This window comes from Simochromis diagramma, unplaced genomic scaffold, assembly GCF_900408965.1.
Source record: "Simochromis diagramma unplaced genomic scaffold, fSimDia1.1 OVJJ01000247.1, whole genome shotgun sequence".
Lineage (NCBI taxonomy): Eukaryota > Metazoa > Chordata > Actinopteri > Cichliformes > Cichlidae > Simochromis > Simochromis diagramma.
This window is the reverse complement of record NW_024386949.1, coordinates 1,447,554-1,469,794: the sequence shown is the minus strand read 5'-3', so window position 1 is coordinate 1,469,794 and position 22,241 is coordinate 1,447,554. Positions and strand designations below refer to the sequence as shown.

Genomic DNA, 22,241 nt, shown 5'->3' with positions numbered 1-22,241 from the left:
GAAAACCTGCATCGAAGCAACGCCCTGACCAATTGAGAGCCAAAGCAGAAAGATGCCCGTGTACCACTTAAAGTGGACATGAAACACTGCATGTATAAAGTCTAAGTTACACCATGGATCCCTGCTCCTAAAAACAGACACTGATTTAACATTGTCTGTAAAGCTTTTAAGAAATGCTTAAAGGTTTTTAAACATGTTAAGCACAATCTTGTGCCATTACAGAACAGCAGTAAGTGGTTCTTCCTTGTTTGGCTAGCTGCATTGAAACATGGAAGTCTGTTTATTGTTAGCCTGTTTGAGTCACCAGACGGACACACACACACGAAAAGTAACTTCCCAGGTAAGTATGTAGCAATTCAAACATCATCTTACCAGGGATGTTACTGGAAAAACGATTATTGATGTTACTGGTAAGCCTTGAAGTGGTCTGGACTGAATCCTTTAGCAGGCTAAGCCACATGGTTGACACCCTAGCTTGATCTTACGGATCTAATTCTGGGCTTCTCAGGAGGGCCACAAATGCACCACAGCTTCACAAAGAAAATGAATACGAAGGAGAAAAAAAAAAAGAAAAAAAAAAAAAAGAGAGAGTCATTTTGAGTTCATTAACAACAGAATCTGAAGCGAATTTGCATTCTTGTAGTTCGTTTAAAGCCAAGGAGTCTCATCTCAGACGTTCAAATAACCACATTTATTTTGCCTGAGACCTCACAGCCAGCAGCATTTATGCAGGCGCATCTGCCAAAATCAAATTAAAACATCTATGCTAACTGAACTTATACCTGCAGAACAAAATGTGTAGATCAAAGTAGTTGCAGTTTCAGCTTTAAAATGAAACCCTGACTTCAGATTTAATTACACCAATTCACTTTCATCTTGAGATGCCAATTAAGCACAATAGATGGGCTAGATGGTTATTGAAGAGTAAAAAGGCAAATTCACTTTCACCAGCCAGGGCCATTAATTTGAACATTTTTAACATTCAGCATCTTTTCACACCACTAACTTAAATATATAAAAGGTTTTTATATGCATGGAAAATGGCAGGCCTGCTTTTGTAGAATTTTAGATACTTTTGTAAAAACACTAAACTTTCAAGACTAAGACTGATGCAAACTGGGTTTTCTACTTGTTTCAACCCATCCAAGCCTCAGACTAATTTCAAGGTTTTCTCTAATTAGACAAAACATGTCATTTGATAACATTGTATGTTTCAGGTACAGCAAATTGCTTTTGTTTTGAGAAACAATCACAGCAAACCACTTGTGACGCAGCCATGGTTACTAAACGAAGCCATGTAGCAACATAATTTCCTCCAATTTCACTACTGGAACAGGCAATCTCGAGTTATATAGAAAAACAGTTATATAGAAAAACAACTTCAAGTTAACAAAGCTTAATGCCAATAAAAATGATAAAAGATCTCAATCACCTAAACTGGCTGGGATTTTACACTCTAAGTAGCAGCCAACTTTCTACTTTATTAAGTGGCTTGCTTTCAATACAGGATATATTTAAATGTCAGTTCAGGTCACCTTTCCCCCCTTGCTTCTTGGAAAAACTCTAGGGCTACAGAGCTGAGGGGAAAGTAAATCTAATAACATGAGTGACAATTTTCAAATTAGAAAAGCAAGTAACACTGATGTGAAGTGTTCAACTCATTGCAGCGTATAATCTTTGCTCAGCAAGCCCCCACGTGTCATTTAACACATTTGAAATAAATGAAGGGAACGCCATTATAGGCTAATGAAAACAACTGGGGCCCCTAATCTGCTACATCACACTCATTTTCTCTGCTTTCTGCATCACAAACTTTCCATTAGAGAAGCCCACTTACGCTGTATGTGAATTAGCTGCTTTGGCATCTTGAAGTCTCCAGGGTAGAGGGAGTCGTAATAGGTGATGTTGCTCTCCGCCTCCGGTACTGGGATGACCATGTTGTCCCGCTTCTCGCCATAGACCTGCTGTGCCGAGATGGCCCGCTGGAGATGGTGTTCCTAAAAGAAACACGGAGACGAGGTGAGGATGATGTCCTCTTCAAAACAAAACTTAGCAAAGTACTTTTCTTGAAATCAGCAGGCTGATGTGAAGGCAAGAGACAGAATATCAATGCTGATGCTTTGTAAACATTGTTAAAAACAACTATCAACCGATATGATCGCCGAGCTGAAGGACAGACATGTCGAGTTAGGTTTAAGGCCATTTTAAAGGTTTGTTTTTTTGTTTTAACTGTAAAATTTCATTCTTAGAATGCTTTGACGATGATAAAATAAAATATTAGGTTAATTTAAAAAAACAAAACAAACAAAACTCATGACGTCAGCAGAAAGAATGCTTTGTGCCAGATTTGGCAACGAGTTAATTTGCTTGTACCTTGCTAGGCAAACACACAGTATTAAATTAACTATAGAATAGAAATCCATACCCAGTGGATTGCGTCTAATCAGACTTCAGCGTCTGTGATACTTAACCTAACTTTAAAACTTCTGATGTAGCCAGCAGATATTCAGGCAAGAATTTCTGCTTCTGTTTGCAAACTCCTAATGTGATGGCCAGTACCAGACTCAAATGGAAAGAACTAAACATCTCATCTAATGCCTACAGAATTTACATGCAGAAGTTGTTCATAGAAATTAGACTATTTACATTTTAAAAATATCAACATTGGTATGGGTCAAGCGATAGTATGGTCACGTAATACTCTCATATGCATAATTATAACCTGACCTTGCTTGTCCAGGGATTGTCAAATACAAGGGAAACAGCTTCAGTCGATCATCTCATTCAAGCATATTTTAACCAACAGATCCCTCCATAAATACTCTTAAATACTTATTTGTATACATCATTCAAAGCTAAGCACGAAAAATATTGAACAACAAACTTGCGACCAGTGCGTGTATTACTTAAAATAAAATGTGATATCCTTTACACACAGAGCTGTGCAATCAAATTTTAATTGAAATTACATTTAGTCTTCATGGGAATAGCAAAAACAAGATAATCAAAACTATCACTGTGCCATAACACTTGCAATAATTGTCTTGTTTTCCCTTTAAACACGTCCTTTTACTTTTGCCTCAAGCCCAAAACAAACTTTCCAGACTTGGAGATTCTGTTAATTTGAATTCACCCTTATGATTCAAATGGAGGGGAAAGTAAAGCCAAGGAAATCTGCTTAAATAAAAATATCCAGACCAAAATAATTGCAATTTTTTTCTGTAATTAAGACACCCAAAGACCACATTAAAAATACACATGAATTTGGACAACTGCAGTAATATTCTCTTGCATGCAGGCATTAATGGAAATTCTCAGTGTGGTATGGTTTGGGCTAGCAGGTTATGCACTAGAGTAAGACAACCCCAGCTACTGGCACAGTCTTTGTACTTGGGAACTGACAGGTTAAAGTTCGACCAACATCCAAATGAACTGGTTTAATTATAAAACGCACTTCTATCAGGCGATATCTAGAAAAGCTGGGGTGACTGTAAAGAACTTGTAACCCTGCAAACTGAGTTCCAGGAGGAAACCAGACATGCACAAGCTCCAAAAATGACAAACACTTCTTGAACACAGCTAACTGTCAGTCTTGTACACAGCTCAGTATCAACATAACCATCAGTGCCTGCTCATGCTTACTTTGTTGGAAAAGTTGATCAAAGACTAAAGACATTTCCTGTTTATTTTTAGTTTGATGTCAGCTCCACTGAATGAGTACAGCTTATTCAGTGATGAATATGTTTTACATACATTCAAAATGCAAGCCAGTTTAAAAACATTGGCAACAGTTAGTAGTGAAGTGAAATGCATCAGGAAAAAAACAAGTCACCAAATAAGTTTAAATGATTATTATTACCTGTGTGTCTTTAAATCACTAGCCAAACATTATGTGAAAACAACTGAAGACAACTCCTCACAAAGGATTTGTTTTGGTGCTTTTGTTTTCTCAAACTTGACTGCAACTCAACTACCTTTAACAAGCCTTTATTGTAATATGGATTTAGAGAAATACGCTCTGCACAAATTAAAATGAAAATAAACAAAGAAACTCACACTGGAAACTAATTCAAACTAAATTTAACCAAAAACAAAAATTTAAACATATAAAACACATATGTAGTTTGGATCCCAATAAAAAACAAGAAATAACAATTTGGCTCTAGAAGTACAAGTTTTAGCTAAACGATCCAATCATTATCTTGAGAGCAGAAATGGAGGCTAACAACATTTTTTGCCTCATGGCAGGTAAATAAGAGATGGAAGCCTACTGCTGCCAAGATTGCAAGCTTGCTGAGGGAATAAGGCGGAAAGCAGGAAGGCAGGCAGACAGGCTGCAGGACTGACTAACTGGTTTGTTGGCGGCTGTTTGTCTGAAGAGTCGGAGCTGCAGAGCCTTTGGCCCAGAGCTGGGCACCAAGCCACTGGCAGGCATTTTGTCAACAAGGCAGCGTGCTGCTGGCCTCGTACAACAGCTCTCCGGAGAGAGGGTGCGTTTATCGTTTCCCCACGGCTGTCAGACATACAAGAGTAGTTTGGGGGGGAGGGGGAGTATTAATGCCCAGAGAAGGTTGATAAAGTAAGTGAATGAGTCAGTAACTGGTCCGTTATTCAAAGCAACTGAACTTTGTCTGTTGCCAAAAAAAATCCCTAATAAGTCCGTTACCGTTGTATAATCACATTTATCCTAGCTTAGATGGGCTTTGGGAAGGTGACCACAGTTTGTCAGGAATAAATGCACCAAATCTGTGATAACATGCTACCACAAGTGCATTTGTTTTTACGTGACTGCACAAAAAAAATGTTCATAACTGGGCTATGAAGACAATGAAGGGCTGGGCTACTTTAAACGATGCTTTGGTATTTGTTTGTAATTCTGGTCATTTACATAATAGTTAATTTATTTATTTGAGTAAATGAATCCAACTTAAAAAGGTTTTTATTTTATCTGTTTTTCTGCATTTTAACACCTTGTTTTTGGTTCTGATCATTTGAGAAGAAAGATGCTCATGCTTGAATAACTCAAACTCCAATGCTGACAACTGTCCTTTAGCTCTGGTTCAAGCCTCTTGGGGGGAAAAAGGCAAAACTTCCTCTCTGCAGGAAAAACCCAGATAATCCATAAACAAATTCTGAGGAGGAAGTACTGAACAGCTACATTCAGACTCAGCCAATTGGACACCTAGTGCCCCCCCTCAAAAAACATCAGCTGTGCAGATAACGGTGGAGCCACTGCTGCTTCTTTAGTCACCGGATTTGTTTGCATTTTACATGCTTCCATTTGCCCAACATGTACCAGGTCATATTAGTGCCTCACAACTTGTCTGATAGACGGAAGCAGATGAGAGTAGAAAATACTGCACATATGCTGAGTGCATTACTTGAAAGATTAGCTTAATATATTTAATAATATAATATATGAGCATCCACCATTCAAAAGCATAACAAATCCCATTTTTCCAGCTTAGCTGACATAACACATTTCCCAGTGTTAAAAAGGATCAGTGTGATGCACCACCAAGCTTGGCACACAGAAGTAGAGACCCTGCAACATGTGCAGTAGTTAAGTGATCGAAACATTAACATGAGAAATGTAACTTGGTCTTCTGAAAGAGGCAAAACAAGCAAAAAAAGATCAATTTTCTCTTTACAGCACCAAGCTGCTATTTCAACACACCAGAGATTTTACTGTTATTCAGACTCTTACAGAGACCTTGAAACATTGCTGCTCTACCACATTGAGGACAACGTATACAATCTCATATGGTCTGCAGTCATTTATTATATATAACAAATGCAATCAGATGAGGATCATCTACGAGACAAAACTGCAAAATGTGGACTAACCATCATAACAAAACTAATTATTTTAGAGATGTTTTTCAGAACTATCCAGTCAGAAACTACCAGTGGAAATAAAAAGAAATAAACAGAGATTAAGGTGATTTTATTTCATGAAAAACATAATTTTGGTGAATTTTCAAGGGAGTATCCACAGTGGCTGCTTTTTCACAGGTTTTAATCAACATCTGTTTTAACCAATTAAACAAACAAATTTGTATTCCAAATAAATATAATTATAATGAATGATTACTCATACCTGTTACCTGTAAACAGCAAGTCACAAGAAAAACAATATAAAAACTGTTAGGAAAGCAAATTTGACAAAGTCTGACCTTCAATTTATAAGTTTGTGCTGTCATCCGCAAAACTTTCGGTCTACAGTCCTAAATCTACTTTATGGTGTCCCAGAGCAGTGTTCATCACCACCATTTGCACTTTTTGGGCCTGACAATATCCTGCACAGTCTGTTTAGTACACCCGAGGCGAGCGGTTGTCTTTTACATTTATCGTTGCCATGTGGTGCTGCGATCTGTTCTGAGGATGCAGATTCAGCCAGGGACCCCCCCCCTTTCCTAATAGCCTCTCCATGGTGCCCTGCAAACATAACCCAACCTGACTGGAGTATACTTGAAAGACATTACTTATTTACTTTGTGCATTTCAATATTAAGTTTCATTCCATTTTAGTTTTTAAAAATGATCAAAACTGTAACATTTCTATTAAATAACCTCTAATGTACACTAACAGTGTGTAATATTGTCTGCTAGCAAGCTTTTCGTGGCTAATCTTGTTATGCATTTGACTGGAGAGCCACCACAAACCATTTGCCTTATAAGTTATCTTTAATTTAAAGATCACAAAGAGCTCTTTCAAACTATATATGCCCAAATAACATTTTCATCATGTCTTTGTTACATCTTTCTTCTACTTTATTTCCACCTTTTCGTTCTCACCTCAAGCCACATCTCTTAAACTGGTTCTAATAAAAAATAAATAAAAAAGTCCACAACTTGATGTTTATTCCTCATATTGTTGCAAGCTAGTTATAAGCTAACGTCACACCAGCTAGTATTAGCCTTGTGTATCCTAAAAACCACACTCTGAGAAACCGTTTAATTAACATTCTCAAATAATTTAAGAGTTAAGTGCTCCATGTCCAACAGTGTTAGAACCACTTCAAAATTTCACTAACAGCAGCACTGGCAAGCAGAAAAGACCAGGATATCCTCATCTCACCCCAGTCTTGTTGTTCATTGGCTCTTTAACTCATGACTTCTTTCACAAAGTTTTACAGCCTCCTCAAGAGTAAATAGATGTGGAAACAACAAATACTGATAGCTGAGGTAAACTCAGTGCAGATGAACAGCAGCCAGAGTTTGTCCTAGAGCAGCCGCTGTAGCTAAAACTGGGCAGGATAAGAAAATAGAATTTGGGGTACTGTAATCTACCAAAATCTAGTAGTCAGGTTTTACACACTGTACCTTTAGGTTTTTCAGTTTTATCATCTAGCACTGCATTATTCTAATTATACTGACCAATTAGAACTCAACTGCTGGACTTATTCTATTTTGTGACATACCTGCCTTACTTTGCTTTCCATGTTCTAATGGTTCTGGGTTTATTTTAATGTTTTCTTATTTCTCTGTTCCACCTTTTTAAATTTAGTTTAATCACTAATTAATTTGTGCATTTCCTTTGTATCAGTCTTACAGGGCAGTCATTCATCTGATCTGCACCAACCTGCATGAATTGAAACCATACAAATACCTTTTAAAACATGCAACATATGCCACCACACCCCTCTGCACTTCTACACTTATATGTTCCCATCTTATTCCAAGTCTGCTTCTGGGTCCCTCTGCTATGAGGAAAAACTTTATCGACTAAACAGCCTTGAGCAAAAACACATCACCTGCCAAACCTAATCAAGCAACGTGGTTGTTTACTTTCCTGGCTGTGGTCATTTGCCTGACAATAAATAAAGTCAGATTGAGATGAACAGTCAGAATACAGAGCATTGGCCGATGCCCTCGTACACACACACTTGCACTCGTTTCCTCAAATACACAGAGGAGTCCAGAAATAGCCCTCTAAAATGACCACATCGATCACTGTCAAGTCTGCTGAGCCAGCCGCGGCCTCCTCCACCTTCTCCAGTCTCGCCTCTGACAGCTACTGTCCCCGACACTGTAAATGCCACTTAACATGATGGACAGCCGCAAGGGACAGTCTAGTAAGAGGCTGTTGAGGGATGCTTAGCCACAGTACAAAAGCAGTTTTATGCAGCGTGTGTGGGAGAGAACGATATTCAACACCAAGAGTAAAAGAGGTGGGAAAGTAATGGCAGCTACGAGCCTGGGTTTTTCTCCACAGTTGGTCAATTCAAACTCTGTGGGGCAGTTTGTAAAGTAACAAGCAATTAACTGAGCAACTTTCCATCCCGCTTCACACATTAAAAGAAATGGGGAGAGAATTTGCCTCGGTCCAGACCTTTGATTCACTCCAATTCAGCCTTTTTTATAAGACGATCCAAGTCTGTGCAAACTTGAATGCAGCCTCATAAGTTAATAAGGCTGTGATAATTTACCAACCCCAAGCCCAGTCTAAAATGTGCATAGTCGCCTTCCGGGGATTACTATTGACGTCATTAGCCATTCGCAGATCCAAATGCTCTACAATGAGTCCCCACCGAAAATAACAGATCATCCAAATTCTTTCTACTCAAATAAAATGATCAGTGTGGCTGTGCCCAGACGTTATTATGAAGTTTGGTTTTCAGGAATCCGTAAAGAGAGGTTACAAGGTTTAGTTAGAAGAGAATTAGCTAGTTAGTTTAAATCTAATGATGACAGACCATTTTCTAACTTAGTTAGACTTAGTAAACATATAGCTCTGCTTTGGAAGTACATTAATAAAGAAAAGTAGAGATGCGAGGAGGGTTTGTGAATGTGGGCTAGTTGATGTAAATGACTGGTACCTCCTGGCTCGTGTTACCCGAGGTACAGAGCTCGGGTTAGGTTGACAAACAGTGAAAAACAGGGAAGATGCAGACTTAAGATGTTGACTGTCCCCAATGGACAAGAAAGCTTGTAGAAGCTGACAAACAAGTTATGTGCAGTGTTAAAATAAAGCCGCTAGCTACTGTTAGCCATGCTCTGAAAATTGTCACACCAATGTTATGCACAGCACTACACATTTTAGCAGCATCTAAATCATGTTTTGGTTCATTCACAATGTGATTAGTGTTAAAATCCCTTAAATTCAGCTGGAGGGGGAGGAAAACCAAACAGAAAAAAGGCAGAACTAACGGGAAACTGCAAAGATTTCCATCAACCAGACTCATTGCCACTGTACATGGACTGATCATGCTTAGATCCCTTGAATGACAATTTTAAGCCAGGACTGTAAATGCACACAGCAACTGTACATACGCTGTTTGACTGTTTTCTTGAACCGAGCGGCCCTGGTTTACATGTATAGTTTACACACTCATTCTTTAATTAATGGGTCACAGAGTGAGCAATTCCACAGGAGTTGTAACCCATCTGGCAAACTTGCCAACTCACTGGCCTGAAAACCCTTCCTGGAACCTGGTGCACAAACACGTCCAGAACCAATCTGTCAACAGTCAAACGGAAAGTGAAACAGCTGACGCAGGAAGCGATCTAGTTGACATCGTGGAGCCAGCAGAGACTTTGGACAGGTGACATGCCCCACTTTCCCACCCAGCAAGGTCACAAGCAACAAAAAAAGAAAAAACCTGGTGTCCCGCCAGAGCATGTGGCTGTGTGTATGTACAAGAAGTGTGTCTGGAAAAGAGGCAAAAACAGATGCCTGTGGGTTCCCAGCAGGGCTGCAGACACTGACCTCACTTTCACCCAAACGTAAACACGAGACAAAGTGTCTGGCTCCAAAACAAACACGCTACATGTGCTGAGGGAATTTCAGCAGTGACAGCTCTTTGGTAGATCTACGCTACCAGAAATACACAAACACGCAGAGACCGGCCTGTTGGACAGAGATACGACGGTTGAAAGCGTTGACTATTCGTGTGCCAAGCAGGGTTACAAGCGTTACGAGGTGTCCTGTTGCCCAAGCTGAGCAGAAAGATGGACATGGAAGCGCAAAGTTGTGAGTTCTCAATGCCATGAGTTCAGCTCTCTTAACTTTTGCTGAAGTTACGAGCTGGTGCAAAGGAAAGCAAAGTTGACAATTCAGTTTAAAACTTTCCTGATGTGCCAGATTTCACTAAGCGTATACCAATTCATTTTCAGTATACTCTTAGTGAGGTACAGTCTCTGCTCAGAATTGTATAAATTTAAACTGTTGAGCCATACATTGAACAGCATCACTGAAGGAAGCAGCGCAGGAAAAATGTTTTTAATACTTGATCCTATCTGCTACCTGGTATGTTTTCCTGCTGGAAATGCAGCTAATAAAAAACAAGATGAATGCTTCGTCTATTTCAAGGTCATTTATCACCAAGAATATTGAATCTGTGGAAACAATTTCACTGGCTACAACCTAGAGTGATTTCCACACCACTTCCACTGAGCTATGAGACCGAGCCAATCCCGATGCACTCATGTTTAAATGTACAAAGTCTCAAAGCTCTAATGTACAAGAGGGGGGGGGGGGAAGGTGCAATAAATGGGAAGCTGTAGCTTGATAAATTTACAATATCAATCATTTTCTGCAACACTGCTTTAATGTCATTTTTCTTATAGACTGATCTTTATAACCTCCACAACCTGTTCGCTTGACGGTGCCCGACTGTGCAGAAGCAGCAGCAAATGATGCATCAACCACTCGCTTTTATGAGTGTGTGCAAAGAGCCTGGAGCAGACAGCCTGGGTTAACAGAGAAAGTTGATATCAGTTACTGCTGTGATGCCCGTCACCTGCGACTGTGCTTTTACGCTTTGTCGAGTCAGGATAATTAACAGAGTTGGTTTTTTTCACCCTCGCAGCAGAATAATTTTGGTGCTGTCCAGAAGAAAAATAACCAGGACTGAATTTTTAAACAACTTGTTTGTATTGAGCATTGAATTTACTCAAGCTTAAAATTAAGTTTTGTGCATCCAACGGTGATTTCGGGTAACAAATTGTCGCTACCCTCCAAGAGGCCCACGTGGAGGCAGAGAAAATCTGGCTATGCTGAACATACTATGCAGCGTCTCCCTGCTCGTTTCAGAAATCTTTCTATTAGCAGAGTGTCAGACTACCCAGCACTGCATAGTCTGGCTTAAATGGTCCTGAGTGAAACATGCAAAACTGATGCTTTCTCTGAACACTTTCAGACTGCAGAAAATAAATGCAGTTTTTGCTTTCACTGGGTCAAGCACATCGCTAAGGGAGGAAAAAAAGAAAAAGGGACCAAGCATCCCTGTGCAAATTAAAACAAATAATATGTGCTCCTACAAAAGCTAAAAATACACACCAGCAGCAACTACAACAACTCAAAATACATTTCCATCTAAAGTCTGACGCAGAATTCATAACAGACAGCTCCCAACACAGAGCGGCTGGCACGCAGCAGGCCTTGGCCTACCTCTTATGATAATATGACTGTTACATAACCAAGCACTCCAGCTGAGCAGAGCACAGACTTTGAAGTGACAGCAACCCCCACCTCCTCTCTCCTCCTTCCTGCCACCCTGATCTCCTCTGGAGCGCCACGTGCGCTGGTCTGCCAGCCCGCTGTGCCATCTGACACACTGAACCCCTGACACCGAGCCTCCACAACACTGGCTGCAACACACTTTGCTTGAATAATTTAGGGAAAAAAGTATCCAACACAGATCCCTGTAGCGATATCCCCCTCGTGTACTCAACCTTATATTTAAACATCAGGCAAGACTGCTGGGTAAGCTGTGTAGCAGACTCCTCAGAGAAGCAGATATATTGTTTAATACTCCCGGGATGAGAGCACTGCTTTGTCAGACTACTGCATAGTAAATTGCATAAAAAGCGAAGAACAGGAAAAAGAAGTCCCACAGGGCGCATGTGCTTTACAAACCCCCCCTCCCCTATTTTTGAAATAATCACAACAGCCCTGTGGGATGCAACAGGAAGCAGAATTTGTTAAGTTACTTGCAGGGAGATCAAACTAGAAAGATACGTTTCTCTAACAATTATCTGCAAGCTTTCATGAGTTTTGAAATGTAACAATGTTCTTATATAGATAGTCAACTATCAATGCACATAACCATTTAGATGCTCATCCCACAGTGGCTTAACTGTGGAGTAACAGGAAACACAAAAAGTTGCACAACAAAGTCCCAATCTTATTTTGCAACATTTACTTACACAAAAATTATAACATATGAACCAAAGCACTTTTAGGTAATTTAAACGAGCTTTTCTGGTTTATTTTGATGTTTAAATATTCCTTCTATGCACAACAGAATATGACCACATTGCAATGAGAGATGCCGGTGACAGCACCTCTGGAAAATCGACATCATTAACATATTACAGAGAATTATCTTCTTGGTTAGAGTGACAATAAGTGATTTACCTGTGTGATTGCTGCACATGCAATAACTTAATTGCAACAACATATAATAACAAACCCACAGCGTCCATACTAATAACGAGCCGGGCTCGCCGTACGGAGAAATCATCATAAAAATGTGGCACCGGCAGCTGCATTCATGACACACAAGGCTCTGTGCAGGAAAACAGCAAGCAAACATTTACATCAAGTCAATGCAAAACGAACACCGCTGTGTTTTCTCCAATGCATGGCCGCCTTGTTGACATTTCTGACTGCTGGTAGCAAAGATGCCACATAATCTGAAATCACTAGCTCCCCCTTGCCCTGGTCCGCTGCAATTACGCCAACACAAGGCCCCGTCCTGACAGACGAGACAAAATGTCGGAATCGCTCAGGTCACATGACTCCTTTGTACTCAGAAAATCACCTCACGCACAAATATGCCGGTCAAACCGGACAATTTTATCCAATAACGACACAAAGCATCCCCGCTTTGCCCAAAAATCCGTCCGAGCCCCGTATATGAGTCGTTTGCGGCACAAAACCGTCGTGTTTCTCCTGAGAAAATTGGCGGCCATTTTGTGAAAGCTTGCGCAGAAAAAAGAGGGACGCCTGTGATCACGTAAAAATGAAACAAAACGTATAAATTCATATTTTCAAACGGTTAAAGCATACCGATTCCTCTTCTTTCTCCATCCCCGTCGGCATCTGCGGCACTGCCCGGTTAATTGATGCATATTCGTGTAGGTCGGGTAAATCCTCACAACGGAAGACGGGTAGTGGCTTGGAAGCGTCCAGCGCCCGTGCCCGAAACGACAATTTACTCATTTTTCACAATTCGAGGTGCAATATAAATCTATCCGATCTCCTAATATTCACAACGGTACCGAGTGGAGCTTTCATGGATGTTTCTGTGCGGTTAGTCTCTATTCTAACGTTCGAATGGTTGTAGCTTGTATTTAGGGCGTCGCCAACGGAGCCGGGGGAAGGCCCGGATCTTGGTCGCTCTCTCTCGGACTGTTTTTTTCCGACGCTCCGCTCCCTACCGTTGGTTCAGTGCGCCATGGACAACATGGCGGACATTTAAAACTCGTTTGCTCTGTTTCGCTCGGAGCGGTCCAACCCCCAGTTCGTGGACCGACCATTCCCACACGGTCCCGAGCGCTTGCGCGTTGCGGGGGTAGGGGGAAGGGGGTATTTCTTGCAAACTAACTCCGTTTCCACACATACACATAAATTATTGAAATAAGCACCGGGAATGGCCGAAATGTATATCGTAAACTAAAACGAAATAAATTTTCAAATAAATAAATTAAATGACAAAAGTAAAGTTGTTCTATACCCCCTTTAAAAAAAATAGTAAATGAACGAAAATAAAAATGCGATTTTAAAAACATAAATAAAAAGTGGGACTACTGGAATAACAGGACTACGGTTAAAAAAAACAAAAAAACACAACAAAACAAAAACAAAAAAAAAAAAACCCTGCCAACTGTATTTAGCACAACAAATTAAAAAAAAAAAGACACCCCTATTTAAAAATGCATTTTTAATATATAATGAATAATTTCTACTTTTGAAAAAGAAAAAACACTTAAAACTTTTTAAACAAATTGTAAACAAATAAAATGAATTTGAAAAAGGTATTTAATATTGCATGGTGTACATTTTCTCTATTGTGTAGTATTATTGTCATGGGTTACTTTATTGCTTCGTCTATTTTTTTTCCCTTTTAATTTTGCTGTTGTAATAAAGTGAATTTCCCAACTGTGGGACATACAAGCTATCTTACTGCAGTGTATTTTACGTTTTGGTTAACAAAATTAGAGACAGACTAGCTGCAGGCCAATGCAGCTAACAGAGATAACTGTTAACTGAGCTGAAACAACTACAGTGATTCATTACAGCTCATCAATCTGATCAACAGCCCTGCATTTATTGGCAAGGAATGACAAACAATGTCATTTAATTGTATTTTTTTCCACCCAAACCTTTGTCATATATGAAAACTAATAAAAATACTACTAATTACTACTATACATTGGAAGTTTTCACTATAGTGTATTTTATGCTTTGATAAACAATACAGGAGGCACAAAAATCTTAAAAATAACTACAGCCAACGCCTTTAACACCACAGGGTAGAGACAGCCGTCCCTTTGAACCACACAGAAAGAACAACCCGGATCCACTGAAACTTATCACTCTGATCTGACCACAGCCCATCATTAAAAAAAAAAAACCCAGAAACGTTTATTCCCGGTGATACGCCTCACCATGTGAGCACAACGCTGCCCTCTTCTGGTCTGACAGGCAAAGGATCAAATCACCAGCATGCATGTTGGCACTGCTGCCTGCCATTTCTCTGTGAGTGCATCACAAACTGTGTGCATCGTTTTGAGTGCATGTATTATTATATGTATCAGTTAAAAGCTTAAAAGTGACCATGCTTATCCCAGCAGGCTGAAGTTGTGGTGCTTTCAGGGTAAGACTAGCACAAAGGTATGGTTTGAGTATGCTACCCAAGTGACCCCCCCCCCAAAGAAATACACAAAAAAAAAAAAACCCCACACACCAAACCCAAACACTTACAACATTAATTTAACATTGTTACCTGTTGATGGTGGTGACATGTTTCTTAGCCAGGATCCACCCAGGGGACCTGAGGTTTTCTTTTCATCAATAAATCCATAGATGGTGCCATGAAGACCTGCAAGCAAATTGACAACAGCGCAGGGACATTTAGTCAAAAAGCTCACGCTTGATGAGTTTTCCACATGTAGTTTAAAAGGAGATTTAGATCCCGTTGGTCTGGGTGGAGCAAAAACAAAATCCACCACCTGTTTGTAATTGTCAGAAGGGCCTCCTGGTCTGGCCATCCAACAACTACACCTGGCTGTGTTGGTGGGTAACACACAAAGGCACTCAAATGGACCAAAAGGAGTTTATTTGTGTGCAACAAGGGGTTTTAAACTGAAATGGCACGTTTATTGAACATTTTCCAACAGGAAGATCTGCTTCATATTTGTACATTACTCTCGCATTCTTGCCCAACAGCACACAAAATGCAGCATCTGCAGCTCCATAATCATCATCCTTAGTCTGATATATCTACTATCCTTTCTCTGTACACGTCTAAACCCCCTCAGACATGCCTCTCTAATCCTGGTCCCTCTAAACAAGAACTTTAGCATCTTCAACTCTGCAATTTCCCGCTCGGCTTCCTCTCTTTTTTGTCAGTGCCACCGTCTCCAAACCACAGATCACAGTAGGTCATGCTACCATGTTGTAAACCTTCCCTTTCACTCTTACTACCATCCTTCTTCCAAATCCACTCCATTGTGCCTGCACTCTCTTCTTCACCTCTCTTGTGCACTGTCTCTTGCTTTGGATGGTCGATCCCAAGTATTTCAATTCATCTACCTTCAAGTACCTCTGCTCCTTGCATCGTTACTGTTACACCCATTTCCCTCTCATTCACACATGTATTCTGTCATGTTCCAACTAGGGCTGCCACGTTTAGTCGACCCGTCACGATTATGTTGACTATCAAAGCCGTCGACGACTAATTTAACAGTCGACGCGTCGTTTGAAGCTTCGTAAGATCCTGAAAGACGCAGAAACAAGTAGTAGGATTCAAGAGTGGAATAACGGACTGAAACGGAAGATGGCAGCACTGCATCTACAAGGATGCCAGCTGCCATTAAAGGCTAAAGAAGAAGACGCAGTTTCCAGTATCGTAGCTGAGTCGAAATTCAGTGGCCGCATCCTCTGGAGGCCGCATTTGTAGGCCGATTACGTGACAAGCTGTCCAAATTTGAAGACTCCGACAAATGCGGCCGACAAATGCATCCTCCTTTTCCCCAGATTTGAATCATGGGTTGGGCGTGTCCTTCGCTGCCCAACCTATCCCAGAATTCATAGCGCGGCCCATCCAATTCCAGTTTCCAACAATGGCGGCAGCTACTTAGTTTTAATATTACACTTTCTAGGTCACAAAATAAACTTTTAAGATATTTTCAGGCAAGAATGTAGCTGTGTAAACTTCAAATAACTGCTAGGTTTATCAAGACAACACATATTCCCAAAAGTGCTCCGACGTTTTCAGAGACGAGCTGATTGGGAGATCAAGGCTCACTAGAGCCGGCGAGAACACCGAACTCCCGGCACATCGTTTTCAGACCCACGCGGTCTTTTGCTACTCAGGTTAAACATGATATACAAGTCAGTTAGATGACTTAAAATGTTATATTGTTTGGATTTGTTCAGTGTTTTATTTGTTTCTGAGTAAATCAGTTTGGCTGAGATTAAAGTTACAGTTTTCACAGCTGAATAAACGTCAAACAGAAAACTGATTAAACAGAAGTGTGAGGCGGTCGAGAATTTACTCCAGTGTCCTGTTATATTTTAGATAGCAAGGAGTTTATTAAACTCCACCGAAACAACCTGCAAATTTCATTAAAAGTTTAACAAACTATCATCTTGTCTTTATCTTTAGTTAGCACATACCTTAAACACTTAAAGCTGTAAGCTAATGATAGTTATATAAGAGCAGCTGCTGCAGGTGCAATAAGCTGTACGTTTTATGTTCAATGGATGATGATCTGATTAGTCGACTAATAGCAAAAATAATCGGTGACTAGTCGACTATCAAAATAATGGTTTGTGGCAGCCCTAGTTCCAACTGACTTTCATTCCTCTTCTCTCCAGAGCATACCTCCACCTCTTACAGACTCTCTTCCACCTCTTCTCACCATAGATCACAATGCTGTCTGTAAACATTGTTCACAGAGACTTCTGACCTCATCTGTCCATCAGCAGTTCAAGACAGAAGCGGTTCAGAGGCAATCCCTGAACCCATCCATCACTCCTACTGCACACGTTCCCACCGCTCTTCAACAAGTCTTTCCCATACCTTCATGTCATGGCTCATCAACTCTATCCCTGTGTAGCGACTGCAGTTCTGCATTTCACCTTTGTTCTCAAAAGTTGGCATTCTCACATTCTCCAAGATTGTTTAACACAATCTGATTAAAAAGTCCACTTGGAGACTCAGTCCCACAAAGGGGGTTATCGTCTCGATAAGTTAAACCAGGGTTTCACAACATAGCTGTGAGCGTGTTCATGTGAAAGAGTCAGTGTTGGGAGCATTTGATTTATCAAACATTGACGGGTTTGCTGGCAGCAGTGTGCCTGATTTTATAAAGTTAGATAAAACTATCGTATTAGAATAAATATAAAGATGTTAAAACACAAAATACAGGCTGGAAGTAACACAGCCGAAGGAGAGTCCACTACGTGTTTGGGTACGTCTGTGAGGAAAAGTATGAATGTCAAAGTACTTTAACCACTTTGGCCATTAAGATTGGAAAAAAAAATCTAGTATATTAATGAAGTTTAGCCTATTAGAAATCAGGATGTAAAGCTGACAAACAGGTTGTCATTAGGGGAGGTTAATTTTTTAAATACAACAGCCACAGGCCCAGAATTCAGACACAGGCTTGGTCTATGTGCAAATTTGATATAAGTTCAACAAGTATAAACATGTGATTTACGATCATATACATGGTATATAGATCAATAAAATTGTTATAAAAAGGGTTTTTAGCCAAAAGGAAAAACCAGGAAAAAGGTTTCTTTAAGAATCTATATTTATTATTAATGCTCATCAGGAAAAGAAAAAACCTTAAGACACCTTAGAACCTCTTATTATTCACACACAGATGTCCAAGGGATTTCCAGGAATAATTCTGTTTTCTGGAGAACTAACTTATCAGTAGCTGGTGAATTAAAACCTGTTAATCTCTAATCTCAAACTTAGCCTGCTTCGGAGCTGGTTACGTCCGCAGTATATGTTACCATGGTGATCTACACCGTTAAGCAAATAATCACCTTTGTAACTCTTAAAACACTGTTAACCCCAAAGCCTGCTTTGTAAACAAAAGGCCTCAGGCGTGTCACGGCATCCTCCACCTTTGGACCTAAGCCCTTCTGTTTATCCAGTGAAACATGTCTACTACATGCGGCATCATCCAGTGTCCGCAGCAGGCTGACATTTTATGAAGGTAACTAGGTAAGGTACTTACCTTTAATTCGCTGTTAAGTGTCAGCAGACAGACAATAAGTGTTTTAATGTAAGTGTTTATTTAGATCAAGAAGGATCCCTAACCACTGATGAATCTACATGTTGGACTTGCAGGTCTCTCCATCTCGCCTAAGAGGAGGAAATCTTTCTGCAAACAGTTGCAGTCTGACTTGGACTGGCTGCAACCACTCTCAGAGACATTGTCAAAGGTTTGCAAATAATTGCTATGTTATCTATAAATGTTGACAAATTCATCATGTTGTCATCGGATCGGTCTGAGTCACAATTCGAGGGAGCTTGACTCTTATAGAAGAGGAAGGTTGCTTAGCACAAAGTTAATAGTTAAATGTGATTTTTTTGTTGTCTAGATGGACAGCAACACTATGCGATTTTCGATGATTTATACCTGGAAATTGCTATATTATCAGAAACCGAGTGCGGTGACCCCATTCCATATGGTAACATTTATGGTTAGTTTTGGTTACAGTGTTGGTATGCTTGACAATTTCATTTGGAGCAAAGAAAATACATAAATAATTGAAGTGAGATAACTTTATCTTTGGATAGAACAATAACTTTGAGGACATCGTTTGCACTTGGAAAAAAGGTGATAAATCATAATATATGTCAGTGCAATACTCTGCACATCATACAATGTTAATTAATATAACATGAATAAAGTATTGTGATAATATGATATTGTGGGATGTCTGGTGAATCCCATCTTTACTAGTGAAGGTTTAAGAAGCTATTTTAGAGAGAACAACTCTGACATTTATGTCTAAAACAAGAGTAATGGGAAATAGATCGGATTTACAAAGCATATTTTGGTGCCTACCTACAAGGAAATTCAGTTTTATTTATCAAATGTTAACTATCTGGGATTCAAAGTAAAGCTTTGTACCATGATGAAGTGTGTTATCTACTGTTTTGACTGTAACCGAGCTCCCTGCTGTACGCAAACACACACATGAGCCCAATTCATTTATATTAAGAGGCACAGCATTACTGTGGCCATCGACTCCTGCTGTGACACATGAAAACCTATATCTATAAGATTTTACTTGAAAAAAAAAAAAGTTGGCAGGCTACATTTAAGATAAAAAAAAACTGTAAAAGGTACTTGCATTTGTCAGTACTTTTATACCTTATTTAATGATTTCTTAAAGTTTCTTATAAGCAGTTTATTTGGTATAATTGTAAATGCAGTGTCAGTAATATTACAATGATCGATAGTTTCCTTCTCTTCTTAGATATTTCACCTTTTATGCTGCCTGCCACTGTCATGAGGTTATGACTAAAATATGGCTAGTGGGACATGTGCATGTTTCTAGGTTTTGAAACGAATAAAGTCTGTGTAATGCAGTTATTATAACAGCTGCTGGATGCTTTCCAAATTAGCCAAGCCCAAATTAAGCTGTATTGGAGAATAAAGCCTTGAAATCTGTTTTAATTTCCAGAAACTTTGAGTAAAGGCGTTCTGAGGACAAGGCCTCAACTGCCCTGTGGTTATGCAAAAATGACAAGAGCTTGAGTGACATATTTTTAGTAAGTTAAGCTTGCGACCTTGAGATTTATACTTCTAAAACATCTAAAAAAATAATAATACAAAAGAGACGACCTCGAACTAAATACATTACTTTCATACCTCACATACTTTGGGTCAGCACACAACACAAAAGTGCCATGTGGGTGGGGTTTGTCCCACAAAAAGTTCACATAATCACAGGAAAACACGAGAAACATTGTCCTCGTCTGATTTACATCCAGTCTAATGCAGAAGATGAGGCAACCCCAACACAGTTTTTATCCCAAGCAGGCCTTTATTACTAATTATTAACTAATAATGACAGCACAACTAGTCACCATGGGGCAGTTCCCATTTGAGCTTCATCCAGCCAAGCAGGCCAGGATGGTCAGAGGTCTTCGTCTGGCTGGGTGTTTTATGAAAGGAGCTACTGTAGGTTAGATAATACAGTGGAGTGGGGCATAAGGCTATGATCCAGACCCATACAGGCCAGGGCCAAGCAGTTCCCTAGCAGACCACAGGAGCTGCCTGGCACTGTTCAGCCACACACCCTAAAGCCTATGATCCCCCAGTGCTACATTTCCAACGATGATGATGGAAATTCCAGAGAAGAAATCATATTTAAAAAATTACCTGCAGCCTCTCAAAGAGGAAGCCACCTTTTGCTCATGTTCTCTTACCCCCCCTCAAATAACCCCGATCAGATTTCCGACATCTTATTTTTCCACCTAACTGTAACAACTAGAGTATTAGATCTTTTTTGTTTTATAAAAACAATAAACGTTTCATCCGAACATATCGATCCATATCACGGTCTCCTAGCTTCGGGAGGTGGCAAAGTGATTAGAAACTTGTGGTTTTAATGCTGAATCGCATCCAGCTGACCAGCCAGGAATTTGATTGCGTGTATGAAATCATCTGATGCCAGAAAACACTAATCACGATGGGCCTTTTTTCCAGGCGACCATCGATTCAAGTTAAAAACATTGCAGAAAAATACTCACCAAGTCGACCATCGGTCACACGTCGGGGATTTATAAATAGATGGGCAATATTTCTGCAGGTCAGAAGTTTAAAAAAAAAAAAACGACAGGCAACACGACGCAGCTAGCCACAGAGGCACCCAACTACCACTGGCGTTAGCCACAGCTACTTCTTCTAGTTGGCTTCATAATAAAAGCCGGTCGGTCCGCCGGTGTCCGGGCAGGCAGAGCCATTGTCCGGTGTAGATCTACCAAAAAACGGCTTATTTTGGCTGCTGAAAAGTCCATGTCGATGTAAAGCTGGCTGAAACTAGAGAGGTGGAAACCAAAGTGCTACTGTTGGGGGTTAACAACTTTGCTGTAAACGACGCGATCTGATTGGCCCGCCGAGGCCACCAATCACCTGTGGAGAGCACCCGACTCAAGGCGTCACGCTCCACGGGGATGGAGTGCAACGTGATTGGCTGGCGACGTCACGACGAGCGTTAGCTTGTAGCTGATTTACATGCTAAAATAAATAAATAAAAGTATGAAATGAAAGCAAATAAAAGCTATATACAAAAAAAGAAAGATCTGCTAAACGTAGAATAGTAAAAAATATTTCTATTCTGTATGACTGAGGTTTTTAGATTATTACATTTTAAATTGATTTGATCAGTGATTTATTTATTTAGTTTTACTCACTTAACTTTTATTCGAATCCATTTTTTTCCTACTTTTTTTTTTAAAATTATTGAACTATTTTGCTAATGCATTCATATATTTTGAGCTATGCTATTCTATGATAATTTTTTTTAAATTTTTGTAAAGGAATGTCTGTAATACATAATACATAAACAATGACTTCAACAGGTCTCTTGAGTTTCTTTTTAAGAGTTGTTTTCATACATTCAGAATATCTTTGAATACAGAGAACAAAAAACAAAAAACAAGGGATTTTTCTCCCTTTTCTTCTTTGATACCAGACACCTTTTCAGAGGCAGATATTGTATTCAAAGAAATCATGAAATGAAGCAACAGCAACTCTCCTGCTGCAGAAAAAAAAAAAAAGGTCAAACATGTTTATCTCTCTTATTTTCTGTGCCCCCCATTTTTCTCTTACATTACTGTAAAAGTAGGGCAGTTTAATCACGCATACTGCATGCATTTTAATTGTATTACTTTAACTTATATTACTATATAGTACTTCGATCATTTTTGAATTAAACAGGATAAAACATTTAAATGCTTGATAATTTCATAATGTAAACAAATAAAATAAGAACACTACCCGCTACTATACCTACAGTCTTGTTGTTATGCC

General features: G+C 39.7%; 1 protein-coding gene across 3 annotated transcripts in view; it reads right to left on the bottom strand.

The window, feature by feature from the left end:
* The window catches only part of LOC120737647 (enhancer of polycomb homolog 1-like), a 34,049-nt gene extending 12,681 nt beyond the window's left edge, over positions 1–21,368 (bottom strand). For 2 of the 3 annotated variants that reach the window (XM_040038468.1, XM_040038469.1), the window contains exons 1-2: positions 13,018–13,646; positions 1,838–1,997 (exon numbers count right to left, since the gene is read on the bottom strand). In XM_040038468.1, coding sequence (XP_039894402.1) covers positions 1,838–1,997; positions 13,018–13,170 — 313 coding nt within the window. In that variant the 5' untranslated portion in view covers positions 13,171–13,646. Of the gene's footprint in view, positions 1–1,837; positions 1,998–13,017; positions 13,647–14,956; positions 15,053–20,959 lie in introns of those variants that run through there. The other variant, XM_040038470.1, reaches the window with a different exon arrangement.
* Between the last annotated feature and the right edge of the window lie 873 nt (positions 21,369–22,241).